At 39.1% G+C, this 21822-nt stretch overlaps 1 protein-coding gene across 1 annotated transcript in view; it reads right to left on the minus strand.

Annotated features, from left to right (window-relative positions):
- LOC100486125 (serine/threonine-protein kinase Nek11) overlaps positions 1–21822 on the minus strand; it is a 149763-nt gene that overhangs the window by 43731 nt on the left and 84210 nt on the right. The window contains exons 7-9 of the mRNA XM_002933660.5: positions 16747–16896; positions 4915–4993; positions 2602–2687 (exon numbers count right to left, since the gene is read on the minus strand). Coding sequence (XP_002933706.3) covers positions 2602–2687; positions 4915–4993; positions 16747–16896 — 315 coding nt within the window. The remainder of the gene's footprint in view (positions 1–2601; positions 2688–4914; positions 4994–16746; positions 16897–21822) is intronic.

Raw genomic sequence — 21822 nt, forward strand, 5'->3', positions numbered from 1 at the left:
GTGGCTAATGAGCAGAGGCACAGCTGTGATAGTATTAATTATTCTAATGCATGTCTGGGATTGCAGGCACAAAGCTGATCATAGAAATATCTTGCCACTGAGCTCTTCCTTCTTATTGTACTGTGTAATGATTTCTTGCGCTGCCACCTCAAAGGTTGATTCCTGACAGTGCAAATGTGGTTCTATAATTTGTTTAGTTGGATTGATGGGATAATATTATCCATTCTTATTCTGCTATATTATTCTAAATGATGGGCTCCTGCAGTGCATAACTCACAGACTGTCCAGCAAAAAGTATTTGTGCTACCACCCTTGCCAATACACCCCCTTACACTACATTGTGTAGTGCTGGCAAGGGCACAGGGATTCTAGATTGTACAATATGGGGCATATTTATTATAGTGTGTAAGTCAACATAGCCAATGATGTTGCCCATAGCAACCGAATAGATCTTTGCTTTTGTTTTCTAACTTGTAGGCTATAGATCTAATTGTTGATTGCTATGGGCAATATCAGCGGTGATGTTGGCTTACATACTATAATAAATATGCCCCTATATGTTTTCTCCAGTTACATATCTTTGCTGTGCCCAACCCCTCTCTCTCTCTCTGCAGACACATAGTCTACTCCACCAATTGCTATGCCACTGGCCTCAGATTTAAGATACTGAATTGTACAATGCCTATGAGAATACTGTCTTGCAGTAATAAACAGTGACTTAATCTGATGATGGTCATTTTGCCACAGGCAAGGTAATTTGTATAGTAATGGGCTTAAACAACTGACCCATGTGCATTTCCTCAGCTTGTCACCCCATGCGTTGCTTGTCATTTGGGAAAGTATTTCTTGCTATGCTATGTCACCACAGGAAGAGAGTGCCAGATTCTGAACAGGCCTAAGTGGGATGTCAATAGAAAAATGGATGAAGCCTATCTCTTCTGTGCAGCTAATTGATTTCTCAGCACTCCCCCAAGAGCGCAGAGAGCATTCAACTGAGACTCAACTCAGCTTTCCGACTCCACAGCAAACCACATCATCAATAAATGATCAGCAGCTAGCTGTTTTGCTTAACTGTTCCAAAAACCCAAAGCGATGTTAACCCCCTTTCAGCAGTCCTGTATAGAGACAGCATTTTGGAGTTTTCTTACTTATTGATTCTGTACAGGAGCCTCAGCTATAAACACACTGGGACATGTTATTATGATGCACATTCCTTATAAAGCACACAACCCCCAACTCAAAGGAATATTATTTCTTCTTACTAGATAGGAGCACAGAGAGCCACAGAAGCTTCTTCCTTTTCACTGTGTATTACTGCCTGGGCACCAAGGTTTAATTTAACTGTTCCAGACTGGTCCAAAAGATCACTCATGCTAATGTACAGTATAACACATTTCCTATCTCTAAGCAGCTGATAAGTTTAATGTAAGAAAAATGAAGGTTTAAAAAAAGATGCTACTATTACAAAGCTGTTTCCTTGCTACCACTTAATTGCTTTTAGAAGATGCTGGAATGTGGATTTTCCCTGGTTTTCCATCATAGAGCTTAAAGCCTCTGTCATTTACGTACACTGCTGCAATTTGCAGAATCTTTCCCAATCAGAGAATCATTTATTTTGCAGTGCCGAGTGTTACTTATAAGGCCTCAATTAACATACCTGGCATTCAAGAACAGCACATTTTGTTTTTGACAAGAAATAGATAGAAATCAATGTTCATTATGCAATAGAGATGCTGTTGGCTTGTGATCCATAAGTCAGTTAAGGAAAGCCCTGGCGCTATAAGCACAGGGGCTGCATGAAAAAGGACCCGAATGGCCAGCAACCAGATTGCTCTGGTTTATGTTTGGAGATTGGCAGAATTAGGTACAAACATGATTAAGGGAGAAGAAAGGGGTTAAGTAAGGCAGGAGAAAGCCGGTAGCTGAGTTTGGGGCCATTCTCTCTGTAGGTAGGTAGCCTAATACTCAGTGGCAGGTATAATGACATAGTGCTGATCTCAAGTCTTCAGTGAGGAAAGGAAGAGCATAGTAGCGATCTCTTATGGAATTCTGGCTTTAGCCTTGGGTTAGGCTGGTAAGGTCCTATTTATTTGATAGAATGTCCATAAATGCTGTGGCCATTTTATGCCATCTCTGTCTCCTGGTGTTTCATTAGGGTATGTAACATGGGGGTTCAGTGGGTTGGCTCAAGGTGAAGGGTCAATTGAGGAGTCCCCTTGTCATGTGTAGGGGCAACATGCAAAGGGAACCCTGGAATAATACCAACACAAAATTGACTTTTTTCATCATATACTATATAATGATGACAACTGTATTTTTTTAATTTATTTTAATAAAGTAGCTTTAGAAGCATAATTGTGAAAATCTTTCCCTGTGCTGTATTCAATAAATTATGCCATTATTTTACTGTATAATGCTAGTGAGTTTATTAATGTAACTAATTCAAGTGTGCACCAGTGCCCCCCTACTCACTTTCCTGCATGACACAGTGTTTACTCCATTAGCAGCAATAAACATTTAAAAAGAAAAAGTATAAACTGTATTTAATCTATAGGTAGCGTCATCTATTGTGATTATATGTATTATGTCTGTATAACTAACATTTCTACAGCAATTCTGGCAGCATCTTCAGACCCACAGTCTTGTCTTCCCTCATGCAGTGCTTCCTGTAGCCATATGGACAGAACCTGTAGAAAAACAGTATTATATCACTCACTGGCAATGCAAAGAAAACATCTTGATATGAGCTCAGCATCAAGATCCAGGGTGGGAAGCATAGCAGGGGGCATGGGACATTCATTTAGAAAACCTAGGTACATCACTAACCTTCCTGGTAATCATAGAAGCAACTAATGGGCATTCATAGACAAAACTGGCTTGGTAAATACCTGCATGGCAAATAACTGAGGGCAACTCTTTTGTTCTTTTGTTGTACAGGTATGGGATCTGTTATCTGGATACCCGTTATTCAGAAATTACGGGAAGGCCATCTCCCATAGACTCCATTTTAATAGAATATCTTAAATTTTAATAAATATAACCTTTTTCTTTGTAACAACAAAACAGTGCGTTGTGCATAATCCTAACTAAGATATAATTATCCCTTATTGGAAGCACAAGAAATGTGTTGGGTTTATTTAATGTTTCAATGATTTTTTAGTAGACAAAGTATGGAGATCCAAATAGCAGAAAGACCCCTTATCCAGAAAACCCCAGGCCTTGAACATTCTGAATAACAGGCCCCATACCTGTATTACCAATTTGACTTATTGTAGTTGATTATACACTGAAAAACATAGCGTTGTAGTTGTTTATCCTAAATATTTCAGTGTCTTCTACAATAAGTACAGTGTTAGACCGGGGTACCCGTGGCCCTCCAGGAAACATTAAATCACTGTCCTGCTCTCAAGTACTTGCAAAGAATTCTCACAAAATTCATGTTTGTGCACATGGCCTACACAATGGGAACATTGGTTTTCTGTGCCACAAAAACTCACCCTGACTGTTCTGATCTCCAGTTTATAGTCTTTTTTTAGGTGTGCGAATTGATGAACCATCTATGGAAATGGTTTGCTTTAATAACCTTGCTTATGTATACAAACTTGTGTGAGAAGTTTTGCAAGTAATGTTGAAATATTTTTCTAATTTTTCCAGTTCTTAAAACATCTCAAATCATTTTGCTGACCTATGTACTAGTAGTATTGTTAAAGTATTATAATTGTAGTTCGGGTAAAGAGGGAGGAGGACAATGGCATCCCAGGTCTAAAAGGTTGCTCTCAGCTGACTGATGTGCAGGGCACTCACACATTGTTTACTGCCACTAACAATGGATGAAAGCTCTCAGTTTAAAATTCCTCTTTAGGTGCTTACAATAGCTGCTCTTATAGATCATTATAAATCAAAAGATACCCCATTTAATAGAGAGAATGGATTTGGGGATGTTCAAAAAATCAAAATGCTGCATTTATGTGAAAACTTGCCTTCTGTTCCTTTGCATTCTGTTTCACACAGCAGCTTTCAGACTTGCCTTTGTGTGCTTTTGCCTCAGAGCAGATTTCACATTAGCTATTGCCAGGTAAAGTTAAATCATAGAAATTTTTTGTTGCTTTGAACGAACATGAATAGAAAACACTTTGGTGCATGTAGCTTCCATCTCCTAAAGAGTCCCCACCCACCGCTACATTTCCTTCCCCTTCTGTTCTCTCAAAATCATGACAATACTTTATGGTGAACGAGAGAGAAGGAAGCAAATGCATAAAGAAGATTGCCACAAGCAATTAAATCCACAGTGAAGGCCTGGCATAGGCTCCCAGAGAAACTGAAAACTTTCTTAATTGAGACAAAGATAGAAAGTAGTGGCAAAGAGGGGGAGGATGTGCTACTGGGATGCATTAATGGTCAAAGCTGACCCTTTCTACTTCTTCAGTGCTTAGCAGAATACAGGCCCGGATTTGTGGCAATGCCACAAAGGCCTGGGCCTAGGGCAGCATAAATTTAGGGGCAGTATGTGCCCAGCTGCACGTAAAATTTGCTCACATACAGAGCACAGGGGACCCCCGTGAACAAAATGTCAGCGCATCCCATTCCCAGTGCTTCATATGTAAGTGAAAAGGAGGGGGGGGGGGGAATGTGGGCAGCCTCTGGGCACTCTAAACAGAAATCCGGCGCTGGCAGCATATGTATTATATGTCATATTCCACCCCTAACTCCAAAGGGGTAGTTAGGTAGATGGTGCAATTGTAATCCATTATATCCCCCCTGGATACCCTCCCAACTGTTTCAGTTAACCTGTTCAATACCATAACAACCATCCATAGTAAAAGGGGGTACCCTATAGCTGATAATGCTGCATCAATACATAATCAAAAAGCTAGCTCTTGTGCCTAGTGAACTCCCCCATCACAGTAATCTTACCTTTTCATGGTCTACCACAGTCGGCATATGCAAAATTTCGCTGGCACTGGGTCTCTGCTGTGGGTCCTTATTCAGTACTCTGCCAAAGAAAATGTTTAGATAATCTTGGACATTTAAATACAAGGAAAGCGTACAAGAATATATGGTAGTGGATAGGAACTGCTTTTTTCACCTGCATAAACGAAGAGACTCCAAACGCACCGGACACGAGAGGTTCACTAAAACTCGATCTTTATTATTCCATTAAAATCTGATTGCCTTTTTTCACCTAATCTCAACCATCTGTATGACAATATAACTGCTGTTTTCCCTTCTGATTCCATTCTTTTTAGGGTTTGATTACTTTGCACCAGAAACCAGAAAAGATTCCCTGAATAGAAAGTCATGATAGGAATTGACTTTCAGTGCAGGAGCAGCACAGTAAAGGCCCCCATACACGGGCCGATAGAATCGGGCAGAAACGAGCGGCCTGGCTGACCGATATCTGGCCTGAAATTGGCCAGATATCGATCGGCCAGGTTAGAAAATCCAGTCGGATCGGGGACCGCATCGGCTCGTTGATGCGGTCCCCGAACCGACTGCTCATGGCCGCAAATGTAATGGATTATTTTTTTTTAAAGCAGCTTGTTACCCAATATCGCCCACCCGTAGATGGGGATATCGGGTAAAGATCAGCTCGCTTGGCGACATCGCCAAGCGAGCAGATCTTATAGTGTATGGGGACCTTTAGTCTCTTTAAGTCCTTTATTATATGCTAAAAATGCTGAACAGAGCTAAGGGTAATGGTCTTCAGGCCACACCAAGCATGCAGGCAAAGTTAATGTTGCTATAGGGGTTGGCGATACAAAGAGTTACAAGGCTAATGCCTTGAGTGACCCATTCTGTCTACTTTAATGCCAATGTTCTAAGAGTAAGGAAGCCTTGCTTTATTCCCACTACGCCCAAAGAACTGTTTGTTCGCTTCCCACATGCCGTTGTAGCTATTTCTGACAGAGAATTCGTATGCAGCTACAAGCTTTACTGTGCTGCCAAGAAAAGAAGAGACCTAAAAGGTTAACAGGACCCCTGAGGAAGATGTGTTACATTAACAACAGTGCGCTATAACAGTGGGAGATTTTTCATAGATGAACTAGAAAACATTAGAATAAGATGATAAGGTCTTCAAGGAAGAATGTCACTTAGATATCTATTTCTGGAGACAGAACCAACATGTCAAATTCTGTAAGGTTCTTTTTCTTTTAATGAAAGTGGTAGGTGCTGAAATACTAGCTGTATGTATCTACAATTGTTATCTTGTCTTTTCTGTTCAAGCTCTTTTAAAGTATCTATGAATCATTCAGCCTTGAATCCATTTGCTTTTGCATACAATGATGTAATTGGAAAATCTGAACAAGGTGCTTAAAGGGGAAATAAAGTGAGTTTCTACCTGCCCCTGTGGAAGTTCTCATTAAGAGATTATTGTGTAAGCCATGCACAAGAAGCTGACTTGAGTTTTCATACTCATTTTATAAACCAGATAGATAAGGCTTAGCGAGTGAAGGTTTTAGTCAGGAGTCGGACTGTACAATTACCCGTATTCTATACAAAAAGTATATATTTTTTCTTATTTCTTTTTAACAATACAGCAATGTAAACTAGCAAATGTTATTTAGTAAAGGGGGTCTTGGTCTATGTATTTATTTCTATGTGGGGTGCAGCTAAGATTGCTTGGACAGGGAAACTGAATTGATGCTCAGCTAAACCCATTTGCCCTGGACAGTATACTTTGCTTGTGCTTCCTGCCAACATGGGAGCCTGCCAACATATACAAGGTAAATTGGGGAAGAATCAGGGCTGCTGTCCAGATCAAGTAATACATCAACCCTATAATAAGAACTTCAACCTGCCCTATGAAGAAAAATTTGAACCAAAGTAAAGGTCCATCCTTTGGACAATGTTTCACAATCTTTATGGCTATTTAAAATGTTTTTGCCATTGCCTATGCTCTTAATAGCTGCTTTTTGTGTGATACTGAAGAATAACAGCTTACTGCAGTCCCCAATCAGTGGCTCGCGAGCAACCAAAAATTCACCCCACTCACCTGAAATAAATATTTATATATGCAGGCTTTTCACAATAAAAGGTTTTGTGAAGTAAAAGATAAATTATTGGAGCGTTTCATAAAGGAGACAAACAATAAAACGGCACTTGCACATGAGGAATTTATTCACCATAATTGAGGCTCATTTTTAGTGACACCATTAGAGATGTGTGGTTGAACCACGGGTTGGTGGGTTTGGGTTGAAATTTGGGCAACCACTGTGGGTTTGTGTCAGTCCGTGGAAGTAAACTTCTCATCTGGTTGCTAAGATTCCCTGTCTTGGAACTAGAGGTGCGTTCAGAAGTAGCATGCAGAGTGGGAAGACATTGGTATGAGATGGGTGCATATCCTACAATGGCAACATTTTGCGAGTTTAGGTTGGGTATGGGTTAAGGTTTTGCAGGTTAGGTTCAGTTGCAGAGTGAGGTTTTTCTGATCCGCACATCACTAAACCTCATCCCTTTTTTAGGGCCACAAAACGATAATAACTGAGTGCTGGCCATGCAGGGTAAGAAATACCACCCTTGTCTGTGCAGCGACACACTTTCATTTTATGCATTTCAGTGTTTAACCCATTTTGGTAAGCTTTTAGTGACCTCATTTTGCTTCTACTAAGTCCCAAGTGTCTCAGGGTTCCACACCTTTTTCCTAATATTGCTGCATATTTACTGATATGACAGCAAATTATATTCTGCAGTAATCTGCATTATTACATGTGATCTCCTGCTGTTTCTCTCTTTTATAATGCTCTTTGTGAAATGCGCTCAGGCGCTTGTTCTTCCAAGGTCAGCACTGGCAATTTCATTATAATGTCTTAGGCTTTCTTTCCCAAGAGAACTCATCTTTATGTAGGTTAGTGATAGCAATATGAAGAAAATACACACAATATATTAATATGAAATGTAAAAGTGCAAAAACTGTAGCGTTCCATGAGAGCTGATAAACATTGATAGGATTCATCAAAGTGTTATTTGAGTCAGCTGATATTTATGGTTGACATCCAGTGTTCTGTTCTGGGTAGAGACAAAGCAACCATGCAGTAAAAATAACATTTTAGGAGTGTCCACATTATTCACACAACAAGGCCCCCTGAGATCTATTTGACTAAGGTAAAAAAAACCTGAACAAAATGAGAATGGAGAGAAGAGGCATAAAAATGGGTTAAAGCTGCAAATTTAAGACTGATACCAAGGCCAGAAGAAAGGTAACAGCAAAGGTAGTAAGCAAGAGTCAAATACAGAAGATGGGGGTGGAGCTAAGAAAATATGTATGAGTGTAACTAAGGGGGCCCTCCCCACAGGACTGCAAGTATCCCATAATATACCAACAATCACAGGTCACTCACTACCCACATACCCTGTAACACTCTCCTGTGTGCCCTCTACTCTGCTGGCCCCCTTTGGTCAAGGTGTCTGCACCCTCTATAAATCAGCAGAATTTCAAATATTTTCCTCATGTCCAGGCTAATCTGTATCTATATTGCATCATGCCATTACACTAAAAATCAACCTATGTTTCCAAATAACTGCCTTGGGTCTCCCTTGGTACCAGAAATCTCTTTATACAACATTATTTATTTTGGTGCCACAGTTCATTTGCCCTCTTTGTATATTTTCTATATGGCTGTGGAGTTTATTACCACTGAACTCGCTTGTTAAAACAACATTCCCCTCATGAGTGATATTTTTAGATCATCTGATCATGCAGTTAGGTACAGACATGAATGTTATACAGAGTGGAATTAATGTGGGAAATTTAACAATTATCCATGGTCAGTGGGGCAATTTTAAGATTTCATTCTAATGAGACATTTCTGTATCATAAACCAATGTATCAGTTCTACTTTACAGTTTTAAAGAGGAAGTTCTTATTACATTTTGTTTTTCTATGCACCATTTAAATCATTTAATTACAATATATGATATATAAAAGCTCAGCAGTCAGGATCCTTTAGCATTTAATTTGCAATACAGACTGTCCAGATTTCTATTCTTCGCTTCTAAGCACTGAAAATGAGCAACTCCCTGTGGTGCTGCGTAAAGACATTTAGCCTTCTGACACCTTCTACCTGTGTTCTCAGTAGTAATATTATTCTTGCTGCCATTGCTTATTACTCTCCCTATATGTGTGCCATCAACATTGCAAACTAGCAAGCCAGGAGCATTTTTTTTTTATAAAAATGATATTTATAAAGCAATAAGGGAAGAGAATAGTCTTCGGTTCATTGCTTTTTTCAGTTCAAGATGTTGTTTAACATTTATTGTGCTCTGAAATATATAAGAACTGGGAAAGGGCAGCCTGTAATGCAAACATAGCCTGCAGACAAAAAGACTGAATTGGCTGCTTATAGCAATGAGAAAAATCACAAAAACAAAGTAAAATGAATGTGCATGGCATCTATATAGGTACTTTAAATAGTACCCACTATACAACCAAATACAAATCTAGAAGCTCCTAGTTTGCCTTTAACTTTTTTAGTTTGGTAGGAGGCACCAATTTGTAACAGGTATAGTTTCTGGCCTCCAGGCTCCAAGCTTATTTTAAGGCACAATAACATATTTTTTGTCCATCAGTCTAGCACTTGCTAGTTCATGCTTTGCATAAATGATCGATAATGTTACCTTGTGAAAGATGTGAATCTAATTTCATAGAGTAGCACAATACAGAACTGGGCCACAAACTGTAATCAGCAGTCCAAGAAGAAAAAAAAAACCACATACATAAAACAGCCTTAATAAGTATGGAATTCAATAAGTATGTCAAGGGCCCTAAAGGGGTATTCAACAGGTAACAGACAATATACACATTCAACCAGCTGAAAACATTGCAGTGTTGCTGTAAGAGACAAGGCAGTTCATTAATTCTCAGGCCTGTGGCAATGACAAGGTGACCCCTTTTGTTTCTATAAAGTCCCCATGAATCAGTTTCATAGTTTTCTCCTTTGGCAGAGAAAGGGTTTCTTTTTCCATTCCACCTCCACACATCACCTTGGGCCTGTAATGAGTTTCCAGGAGATTTCCTAGACTTCAGAGACGCGCTTACCGACCTAGTTTCTTAGTTTCACTGACTGCATTAAGACTGTGTCCCTTTTGCCCAATGCTTAAATTAGCAATGTGGCGACCCTCCCCCTCATTTTCCCATTACTTGCATCTTCCAGCTCAGCCTGTACCCAGGACTGCGGGGCTGTTAATTAGGCTGGCACTGTCCGTCTCTCTCTGCCTTTCATGAACATCAGCGCTTGTTGGTTTGATCCTGGGATATTAAGAGAGAATTGAAAAACCCTAGGGAACCCTTCAGGAGCTTTGCAAGCATACTGTACTAACAGGCTGAAGGAAGTTTCCTGAAGCAAAGCTCTGAGCTATCTAACTCTGCTTTCAATTTTAAAATCATGGACCAGGCAGTCTGATCACAGTAAAGGTCACAATGCTGTAAATGGGCACTCCAGGGTTTTATCATGCTAGCGACAAGCAATGGATGGGGTTGAACAGTTTATCACACAATAAGAAACTATAAGTAGTTATACTACTTTAGACTAGGATATCATATTAGTGAGTTTAATCCTCTAGGAACCCGGGAGCCTGGAAGAATGGGCCGAAATTATTCCCAAGCAATGTGAAAAGCTTCTACATTTTAACCCCTATAAGAGCTAGAGCGTTTATTGCTGCAATAGGTCCAGTTACAGCTCTGCCTTTATTTATAATATATATTTATACATTAAAGAATTGGAATTGAATAGATATACAAAGCTTATTTAGGTTTTTTATTTGTTAAGGACATATATAATAGAAATACATATCTATATATAGATACTTGTCTAGGGTGGAAAAGAAGATGATGGAGGATTTGATTTGTTTGTTAATGACAACAGTGTTTAATGTGTTGTAGTATTTCACAGTTATCATATCTTTATCTAGCCAGTAGAAGAGCTTTATTAAACACCAGTCTATACATTCAATCTATTTGGGCCCATATGCTGCCCTCCAGCCTGCCCCTCGTGAATGCAGCGTTGTCACACAGAGGCTGAGCTGTATTCATCAGAAAAGCACAGGTTCTTGTGCTCCATTCCAGTCTGCCCCTCAAGAATATAGTGCTACAAAGTGCTAGGGAGCTCAGGTTTCTTGGGCTGCTATCTGAAGATCATAGGCCTGCACCCACAGTCTTAGGGTGCTACTAGTAGCTCCATGTGTCTTCACCCTGTGAACGAGTGAATGCTGGGTTGCTAATGTTTATTTCAAACATTGCTTAGGCCCCATTAATTTTTAGATCCTGATATACTATCTGCTTTAAAATGTGTTTTTCCAATAGACTTTAATAAAACTTATATGCAATGTTTTTAGGGAGAAACATAGGGAAGAAAATATTTGACTAGACTGTAAAGTTGCCTCTAACTCCACCTATAACATCGCTTAACACATAATAGTAGACTTTTCTTATTCTTCTTCATAACTGCTCTGTGGTAGTTTGAATTATTTACTCCCTGTTTATTGCACTGTGAGCTGCGATGATAATGTTTTAGTCCAGTCCAGTATAAACTAATACACAATAAAAAGCATGCTTGCCCATATATCAACCGACGAGTCACCTATACCCAGTAGAAGATAATGATAATATATTCTGTATACAGATTATAGATAGATCGATAGATAGATAGATAGATGAAGATGAAGCCTTAAACACTGAGGAAGAGTCAAGAGATTTATATATGTTCATATGCCAACCAGCAATGTTTTTATTATGTACCATTACATTTATATTCATATATTAATGCTATATATTTATCTAGAGCTGCTCATTTTTCCTGGAACATACAGTATAAAGTGAAAAAAGAATGTACAATTTATTTTATGCTAAACTAGAGATTGCAGGGGAGACAGGTACATAAAGTACAAGGGGCTGCAGCAGAGTGTTCTTTATTTGCAGGCTGCATGCTACATTTTATATATATATATATATATATATATATATAAATATATGAAAATTAATTATTCATTCGAGGACTAGTGCCGATGAAACGGTAACACTCAGCTTGCATGGCAGGGTGGATCTAAGATTCAGTTCTAGAAATGGAGTTTAAGGGATTACTCTCTTTGGGGGGTGCTTTCTTGCTTTGGCTCAGTACTGATGTCTGAGAGAAGCTCCTCTCAGTGCTACAATATGTCTTTTTCCTAGAAAATCACGTAATTCAGTTTAAGAGTTACACAGTGCCTGCTTGGCATTCGTAGGGTTAATGCTGGAAATCAAAGCTATGGCTGCTCTACATGTGCAGCAGATCCCCGCTGGTCACTACAGCGGAAGATGTACGTCCTGTAGAGTGCGAGTATTTGGCAGACATCTCTCTGCATAGGCACAGATCCTCCCTGCAAGACATTTGCACTTTTATCCCTGTAATTACACACTCCATTTCCATCAGCTACCCAAAGCCATGCAAATAACAAAATAAAAAACATTATTTGACAGATCTCATATTAAGAACTACAAGCCTTTCGCTGTGATGTGACAATCAAATATCTGTACATGTACTCACCTGTCTGCACTGCAAGCAGTTAGAATATGAGAGGTTATAATTTTACACAAATTTATATATAATGAACTATCAAAGGCTGTGCCACACTGAAAACACTAGTTAGATAGCAAAGGGATACTGACATATGGGCTTGAAAATAAGTAGGAATTATTTGACTTTGATGGATATGTAATTTTAAACCTCAGCTTAACATTACTATGTATGTAATGAAACTTAGAAAAATCTGTATTATACAGAAAAGATGCCTGCATTTATAAAACATTTTTTTTCATTTGTATAAAGTTCCCGATTTCATATTTCACAGAAGTGCCTCGCACACTTTTCAGGCACAGTCTCTGCATACTGAACATTATATTTCTTTATAGTATTCACAGCAGATATAGAGGCTTGCCTAGGGTGGAAAAGAAAATGATAGTGGATTTGTTCATTACTGCACTCTGGTGCAGTATTTCACAGTAGCAATAGTTATCTTTTCTAATGTCCTTATCTAGCCAGTAGCAGAGATTTATCAAACACCAGTTTTTGTACTTTAAATTTACATTCAGTCTGTTTGGGTTGGCATGCCTTCTTTCTTCCCATCTCTCATAAATTCAGCATTGTTGAACACAGGAAGGGCTGTATTTGGAAAGCACTGGTTCTTGGGCTCCATACATTTGGTTGGACTGGGGTGTTTGGGGCCCACCGGGAGTCTAACATTAAGGGTCCTCTGTGCAAACTGAAGGGCTCACCTCAGCACCCAAGCTCTCACTGCCCACCTGCATGTGCGCACGATGGCACATACTCCTCACCTCCTTAATTATGCACTGTGATCGTGTCTGGCTGGGGCAGAGGGGACGTCTGGCTGGGAGAGCAGGCCTGGGTCAGTGGAGTCCATGAAGGCAGGGTCCCACCGGATTTTCTCCCAGCGTCCTGCCTGCACAGTCCAACACTATCCACATTGTGTGCCAATGTGCAACCCCTGGCATGCCTTTTGTGAATACAGAGGTGCTAAATGCAAGCAGCACTGTATTCAGGTAAAGCAGAGGTCCTTTATTTTGGAGCGCAAAGACCTACAACCACAGTCACTTGCTGCTGGACATGGTGCAAACTCTAAAAGAAATGGTGGCTTACCTCTTTTTTTTAATGCTTTACACATTACCCTACATATCACAATGAGCTCTAGGGACACTGATTTTAAAAGAGACATATTGCACCAGTTTCAACTAAATTTGCAAAACTACTGGCACAACAGGGCTATTTCAGCAGGATGTACCTGCAAGTTTGCAGGTATATCCTGCTGAAACAGCCCTGTTGTGCCAGTAGTTTTGCAAATTTGGAGTTACTTTGGAGGGTGCCGGTCCCTCATTAAATACTGAGCACCAGGTGAAATATTAGTGGAAGGGCCAGGGTGTGCTGGTGAAAGTTATAGTTCCTAACAGTTTCAACTAGGCATCCAAAATGAATGGTGAATACAAGTAGCAGGAAAGTATAGTGCCTTTTTAAAGGAACAGTAACACTAAAAAATGAAAGAGCTTTAAAGTAATAAAAATATAATGCACTGTTGCCCTGCACTGGTAAAACTGGTGTGTTTGCTACAGTAACACTACTATAATTTATATAATAAGCTGCTGTGTAGCCACGGGGGCAGCCATTCAAGCTGGAAAAAAGGGGAAAAGGCACAGGTTACATAGCAGATAACAGATAAGTTCTGTAGAATACAATAGTGTTTTATCTGTTATCTGCTATGTGCCTGTGCCTTTTCTCCTATGAATGGCTGCCTCCATGGCTACATAGCAGCGTATTTATATAAATTATAGTAGACTTTCTGAAGTAAACACACAACTTTTACCAGTGCAGGGCAGCAGCACATTATATTTTAGTTACTTTCATACACTTTCATTTTTTGATGTTACTGTTCCTTTAATAACTTTGTAGTCTTGGAGGTTTTACTCATTAGATTTTTCTACAAATAAATGTTTTCTTTGTCCAAAAGGCAGTCTGGTAAGATTATCTTGTTTGATTTATCTCACACAGTCACACTTCCCCCTGGACATAATGGCATTTAATTAGTAGCGCACTACTGCTCATGGCAAAGCCATGCTTTCTTCTTTAGATCTATCTGGGAACTGAGACGTTTTGAAGATTACATTTGTTATATGAATGTTAATATAGTTGATAGGAATGTTGCTAAAGCACAACCGTCCTGCTTGATATCCTGATATGGATCACAATAGTAGTTTTTGTACCGTGTACAAATTGCATCTATGTCATTATGACCTTCATAAGGGTAGGATGTGAGTGTTCTCTTACACACTTGTCTGCAGTTAAGTTGTAAAGAAATGCCCTTTCAAGGCCAAAGCATTTGTGTGTACATTGGGTTCAAGGGGGTTGAGGGTCACATATTTACTGTAGGGAGCTCTATTCCTCTCTCTCTTCCTCTGGTTGATAAACTTACTAGCAGCTTTTTGTTGGTAAAGTGCCATCTCAAGCATAGTTCTTACCTTGCCTCTTGGCAAAAATGTCATTGGATATGTTTAGTTCTCTGAGGGAATAAATATGGCATGACTTGAATACTTTATCTGTAATTATCTAACTACCTAATACGTTAATTGAGTTTTGGTGGGTGCTGATATTTTCACTTATCACCCTAAGCTTGGTGGTTTTTATTTTCTAGCACAGCAGAACATCTGCAGTAACCCACAGTATTGTATCAGTAGATGGCTTTCGTAAGTAATGATGCCAGAAAAGTGAAAGAAAATTGGTTGCCATAGGTTACTGTGGCAGAACAAATACTCATGTTTAGTTTACGCATGAATGCTATGTGTTTATTGTTAAACACACTAATTCTACATTATTCACATAATCACAAATATAAATATATATTCATCTATTTGAAGGGTCTGCATCATTTAGACCTTTATCTGTATTCCCATACCACATAGAACATGGGCACAAAACAAGGCACAGCAAGAAGGCAAAAAAACTAATACTAAAATTTTCAAAAGTAAAAATATATGGGTAGATAGATTTCCTTGATGTATGCAACAGAAGAGTCAGGGGTATATTTATCATACTGTGTAAAAAGTGGGTTGGAGCATTACCAGTGATGTTGCCAAGGGCAACCAATCAGCAATTAGATTTCTAGATTTTACAAAGCAAAGCATCTGATTGGCTACTATGAGCAACATTACCAGAAGTGTTTTACTCCACTTTTTACACAGCATGATTATTCGCTTCAGGATTCGGCCTTTTTCAGCAGGATTTGAATTCGGCTGAATCCATGTGCCCGGCCGAACCGAACCCTTAAAATCACGTAACTTTCCTCACATAAACACGGAAGTTGAAAATTGTATTTGCATATGCAAATCAGGATCCAGATTCACTTCAGTATTCAGTCGAAACTTTCATGAAGGATTCAGGGTTTGGCTGAATCCCAAAATAATGGATTTGGTGCATTCGTAGTTGGATGCCATAGGATGCTGTATTTGGTCAACTTTGTTCTGTTTGTTCATAAATGACTTGGGGGCAGGCATTGTAAGTAATATATCTCTATTTACTGATACACAAAGCTTTGCAGGACCTTCAGACTCACAATGTGTAATGCCTTGGGAATTTGGACAAAGCTGTAATCTGAGCAGCTAAGTGAGAAATGAGATACAGAATTGATAAATGTAAGGTTTTCACTTGGGATTTAAAAATATACAGGTCATTTATACTCTCAATTAGACCAACTTAGCCGAAGGACCTAGGGGTACTATCATAGAAAAAAATTAGCTGTGGCAATACCAGAAAGCAGCATGAAGGGCAAAAGGGGCATTAATAGGGGTTCAGATTAATGGGAGAAGAGGGTAATTCTTCTCCTTTACTTCTGGTTTCCACTGCTCAAAGACAATAATACTGAAATAGAGAAAATTTAAAGAAAACCAATTGACCCAATAAAGTGTCAGTTATGAAGAAAGGCTCTTCAGGTAAGAATTTTTACAGTGGAGAAGAAGTGCATCTTTACAATGGAGAGGAGGCGCTTAAGATATGATAACACCTGACAGAAGCCATAAGGACATTCTTTATGATTAGAAGAAAGGAGGTATCATCTTAAGGTGTGACAAGAACTTTTTATAGTGAGAGTTGTGAAGTTGTAGGATATTATCCCTTAAGCAATAAACAGTTCTACTGGCACATACATTACATAGTTATGGTTTTTTTAACCTTAGCTGCTTTGTTACTTGTTGAAGGCCAAAGTCTGTCTCACCGTTTCAAGATGTCATTGAGCTCTGCTGAATACTGCGAGGGAAGTGAAGGACACGGACCTTCCACAATCTGGGACACAAGCTTTATCCAGTTGGCAGAGTCGTAAGCATGTCTGAGAGCACAGATCTCATACAGGATACAACCCAGTGACCTGTGGATTCACAGAAATAAAATGTTATTTAAAAAGTCTGAGATATATAACAAGACATACAACACATCAAGAAATGTTTTTAGGGGCAGAGCTACCAGTGGTTCAGCAGCTGCTGTAAGTCCTACCCACATAGGGTACCGAATTCTATATAGGACATTATAGGAATCTATATAACTTCTGTGAAACAGGCACCCTGAAATATTCCTGCATGAGAACCCTACGTTGTGTTCTTCCATTACTGAACTTAGCTGTGGAATGAGCAGCAATCCAGGGTGTACAGTAGGTTTTGTTCCACTTACTTACGAAGCAAAGCACATTTCAGTGCCATAATGTCATATAGCAACATGTAAAGGAGTCTACAGCCTTATACTAAATGAGGACCAAAGTAGCTTGAACAATTTATTCCTATTAACTCCCACTGACAGCAATGGGAGATAGAAGAAACCTGACAAAACAAAGTCCTTGCTGAGCAATACAATGACGGAAGCGACAACTCTGATCCCAGTGAAGGAGCCAATTAGTTGAAATTCTATATAATGATGCACTGAACGTACTGGCAACATCAAGCATTATGATAAAACACCATTCATAGCTTTAGAACATCATCTAGAATCTTCTAATAAAAGGGCTAAAGCATTATGTATAGAAAATGAACACTGTGTGATACATGAAAAAACTCGGGAATATAATAGTAATACACATAGTAGTAAGAAAAAAGCACTATAATAGAACTCAGTTATACTCATCATATAGGTATGGGATCCGTTATCCAGAATATGTTGTCCAGAAAGCTCCAAATTACAGGAATCAAATAATTCCGTTTTTTAAAACACACTTCCTTTTATTCTGTAATAATAAAACAGTACCTTGTACTTGATGCCAACTAAGTTATAATAATCCTTACTGGAGGCAAATCAGTCCTAATTGAGTTTATTTAATGTGCTAATGATTTTTTAGCAGACAAAGTATGGAGATCCAAATTACGGAAAGTTCCCTTATCCGTACTATATTCATAAAATATTTTTTTACATGCAACAATTTTTTCTTATGTGCGACAATCCTTTTCTCAATGGGCGTTTTGTGTTGATGCAAATTATGTGCCACAGTTTCGCCAAAAAAATCCCAGATGGTGAATTGCGGAATTTCACCACATATCCATGCTCATCACTCGTTGCCATACCTGTATAGGATTGCTTAGGGAAACCCTGGTATTACAAATAGAATTGGGGCAGTCTCAATGGGTAAATTTAATTTGCTGCCACTTTTACAGCTTTGAGGCTACATGTACCAAACTTGAATCACATAGTCATGGGGTCAGCCTGAATGAAAGATGATATTGAATGCCCAAAAGTGTGTGAAGCTACGAACAGCCAATCAAATTCTACCTATTGACTTTCAATGAAAAAATTCAACCTGCTGCCATTCTCACAGTAATAATGCCAGGGTCCCTAAATTGTGCAGAGTTAGGCACCAGGTAACTGTGGTTCAAGGTTAAGAAAAGTGGGGTAGCCAACAACAGCCAATCAGATTTTACCTATTGACTTTAATGGGGAAATTGAACCTTTGTGAGGAGTGCTCCCCCCAAAAAAATGATTTTTTTTGTGGTACACTGGCATAATAAATAGGGTAAGCTCCTCAGCTGAATTTTGTGTTAGTGCAGTCTCAATTTCTGCTTTTTTCTATGCATTGTTGGGGTGTTGCCATACATCTAGGAGACTTTGCACCACAGAAAATTGTGAATTGTTGTGAATTATTTTGTTTGCTGAAATTGAACTGACTGCCATTCTCACAGTATTAACACCAGGGTCCCCAAACTCCTCACAGTTGGTCACTAGGGGACTGCAGTTTTAGTTTGAAAAAGTTGGCGGAGCCACCAACAGCCATTCAGATTTTCACCTATTGACTGTAGGCAGAGCCGGACAGCCAGCCAGATGTCACCTACTGAATTTTTTGGGTTTAAATTTAAAATGCTGCCATTCTCATACTATTTATGCCAGGGCCCCAAACTTTGCAGAGTTAAGGTGGCCATACACGGACCGATTTTTTACTTACAAACGACCGATTCCCGAACGATCCGATGCTATCGTTAAGTTATCGTATAGTTGGTGGTGTACGAATGATCGTCGGCCCACTAAACGAGCCGACATTATCGTCCCCAAAATCGATCGGCCAGGTTTAAAAATTTTGGTCGTTTAACGATAAAATCTGCCAGTTGGTGTGAGTGTCAGACATTTGTCTTTCAACGATTGTTCTCTGCGCATGTCACGATTGCCAGCAGCGGAAGTCAACGACATCGATCGTACGTAGATGTACGATCGTAGGTATTTTACGATAATGATGCGACAAAATCTTTCCCGAATTATCGTTGCCCGTGGATGGCATATCGTATGGGAACTCGATCGCCATACGATCGTTTGTCGATATAATCGTTCATCGCACAACGAGCGAAATCGCCTCGTGTATGGCCACCTTTAGTCACTGGGTGACAATAATTCAAGGTTTGAAAAAAGTGGGCGGAACCATCAACAATCAATTAGATTTATTTCACTAATTTTAATAGGGAAATCTAAACTGCTGCCATTCTTATATATTTAATGCCAGTGTCCCCAAACCTCTCATAGTTGGTCACTAGGGGACTAAGGTTAAAGGTTAGAAAAACAGGTGGAGCCACCAACAGCCAATCAGATTTTACCAATTGGATCATTGGTTTATATTTAAACTGCTGCCTTTCTCACAGCATTAATGGCAGGGTCCCCACAGTTAGTAAAAGTAGGCAAAACCACCAACCAGATTTTATTCAGTGACTTGCCTTTCTAGTTGTAGTTTTTGATATCACAATAGCTTTCAATATTGTGATTGTTCAAGAACTCATCCAGGCCCCTCTTAAAGGCATTAACAGAATCTGCCATTACCACATCTCTAGGAAGGGCATTCCCCAACCTCACTGCCCTCACCGTGAAAAAAAACCCTACACTGCTTCAAACGAAAGTTCGTTCCTCTAATCTAAAGGGGGGGGCTCTGGTGCGTTGATCTGCATTGTAAAGTAATCATATCCCCTTGCAAGTGTCTTTTCGCCAGAGAACACAGATCCAACCTTGACAGTCTTCCCAGTTTAAAATTTACTTCCCCTTTACCAGTTTAGTTGTAGTCTCTGCACTCTCTTTTACCCATTTATATCCTTCTTAAGGATTGAAGTTCAAAACTGCACTTGTGATGTTTTACCAGAGACCTCAAATTATGTTTTCATCCCTTGAGTTAATGCTCTTTTTAATTTGGCACCCCCAGTGATGATAACTTTAAGTCTCCTTGTTTGTTATTTTATCTAAAAATCCGCATCTAAGGCATTTCTCCCATTTCATTTGCAGTCATAACAACTGGGTATTGTTGGTATATTGCTCCAGACCTCTATATATAGTGTGTATGCATTCCAGTACCATAGTTAAATGCTCAATAGGACATTAAATACTTTCACCTCTGTCAATGGTCTTATTGTCTTTATAATCCATAAAGGTTTGATATAATGTTCCTGGTATTCAGAGCATATCTATCTTTTGTTCTTCGCTCAGCCTCTAGCTGCCAGTTTCTCCTGGGTATAGGCATTTACTTTCAGTCTTCAATGTAAATATCAGCATAACAGGTTTCCAAAATAGAGCAACTGTGGCTCTTAAGAAGTAAACCTTACATTTCAATAGAGGATAATGAAACAAGTGTTAGTTTAGAAGACTAAGAGAAATGTGTGCCATATAATGATATGGCTTCATCTCTGTCCATTTCCTATAAGCGGAACAATTGTCTCCACTACCGCCCAAGACCTGTGCTCCCCTGAATTATCCACCCATTGGGATCATGCAGACCATTGATCATACAGATGATTTCACTGCTCCACTGCTTCCTAAATTACAGAGTCACACTGTTTCTAAAAATACTTTCAGATCTTGTCTAATGGCTCCTAAGAACATTAACTGTGCAGAGCAAGGTACAGAAGAGATATATATTTCTCTCCAACCACTATTAGGAGTTCTTTTATTTCTCTTATTAAAAAAAACAATAAAAAGGTGATTCTTCAATAAACACACTCACCACTTCATACAGTTAGTCTGGGTACCTTGCCCTGAACCCTTCACTTAAGGGAAAGGGAGGCCCTTCTTTAACTATTCACATACAAACAATACGTTCACATGGCCACTCACCACACAATTCTGATGGTCTGGGAGCAGTGCCCTAGACCCATAGCAACGGGGGGATCTGGCAGTCACAATTTCTTTAAATAAACATGCACTACAGAAGAAAGGAAAAGAAGCTTCATTTCACATAAATCCTATACCAGCACAAACATTATGATTTACAGAGGCATGGCTTTAGAAAAGCTCAAACAGAATAAAAACAATGGTGAAACTATGGTAGGGGTATACAGTAGGGCAAAGGTGCTGTCATAGAGGTCAGGTCTGTCTAGGACTCATCATCACATAAAAATATACATTATTATAATTGACTAACCTTCTTTAAGTGGTTTAGTAGGAAGTGAGTGGAGGAGTTTAAGTTCCTCCTGATATTATTATTTATTATCATCATTTTCATGTTTTTGATTTTTTTTGCTTTTGTCTTCTGACTCTTTTACTCTTTCAAGTTGGGTCACTGACCCCGGCAGCCAAACACCTATCACTATTTGATCCAAATATTATTATTATTGTTCACTTTTTATTACATATCTACAGTGGATATAAAAAGTCTACACACCCCTGGTAAAATGTCAGGTTCCTGTGCTGTACAAAAATGAGACAAATATAAATCATTTCAGAACTTTTTCCACCTTTAATGTGACCTATAAATTGTACCACTCATTTGAAAAACAAACTGAAATATTTTAGGTGGAGGGAAGAAAACCAAAAAACCTAAAATAATGTGGTTACATAAGTGTGCGCATCC

The sequence above is a fragment of the Xenopus tropicalis genome, chromosome 4 (assembly GCF_000004195.4).
Source record: "Xenopus tropicalis strain Nigerian chromosome 4, UCB_Xtro_10.0, whole genome shotgun sequence".
Classification (NCBI taxonomy): domain Eukaryota; kingdom Metazoa; phylum Chordata; class Amphibia; order Anura; family Pipidae; genus Xenopus; species Xenopus tropicalis.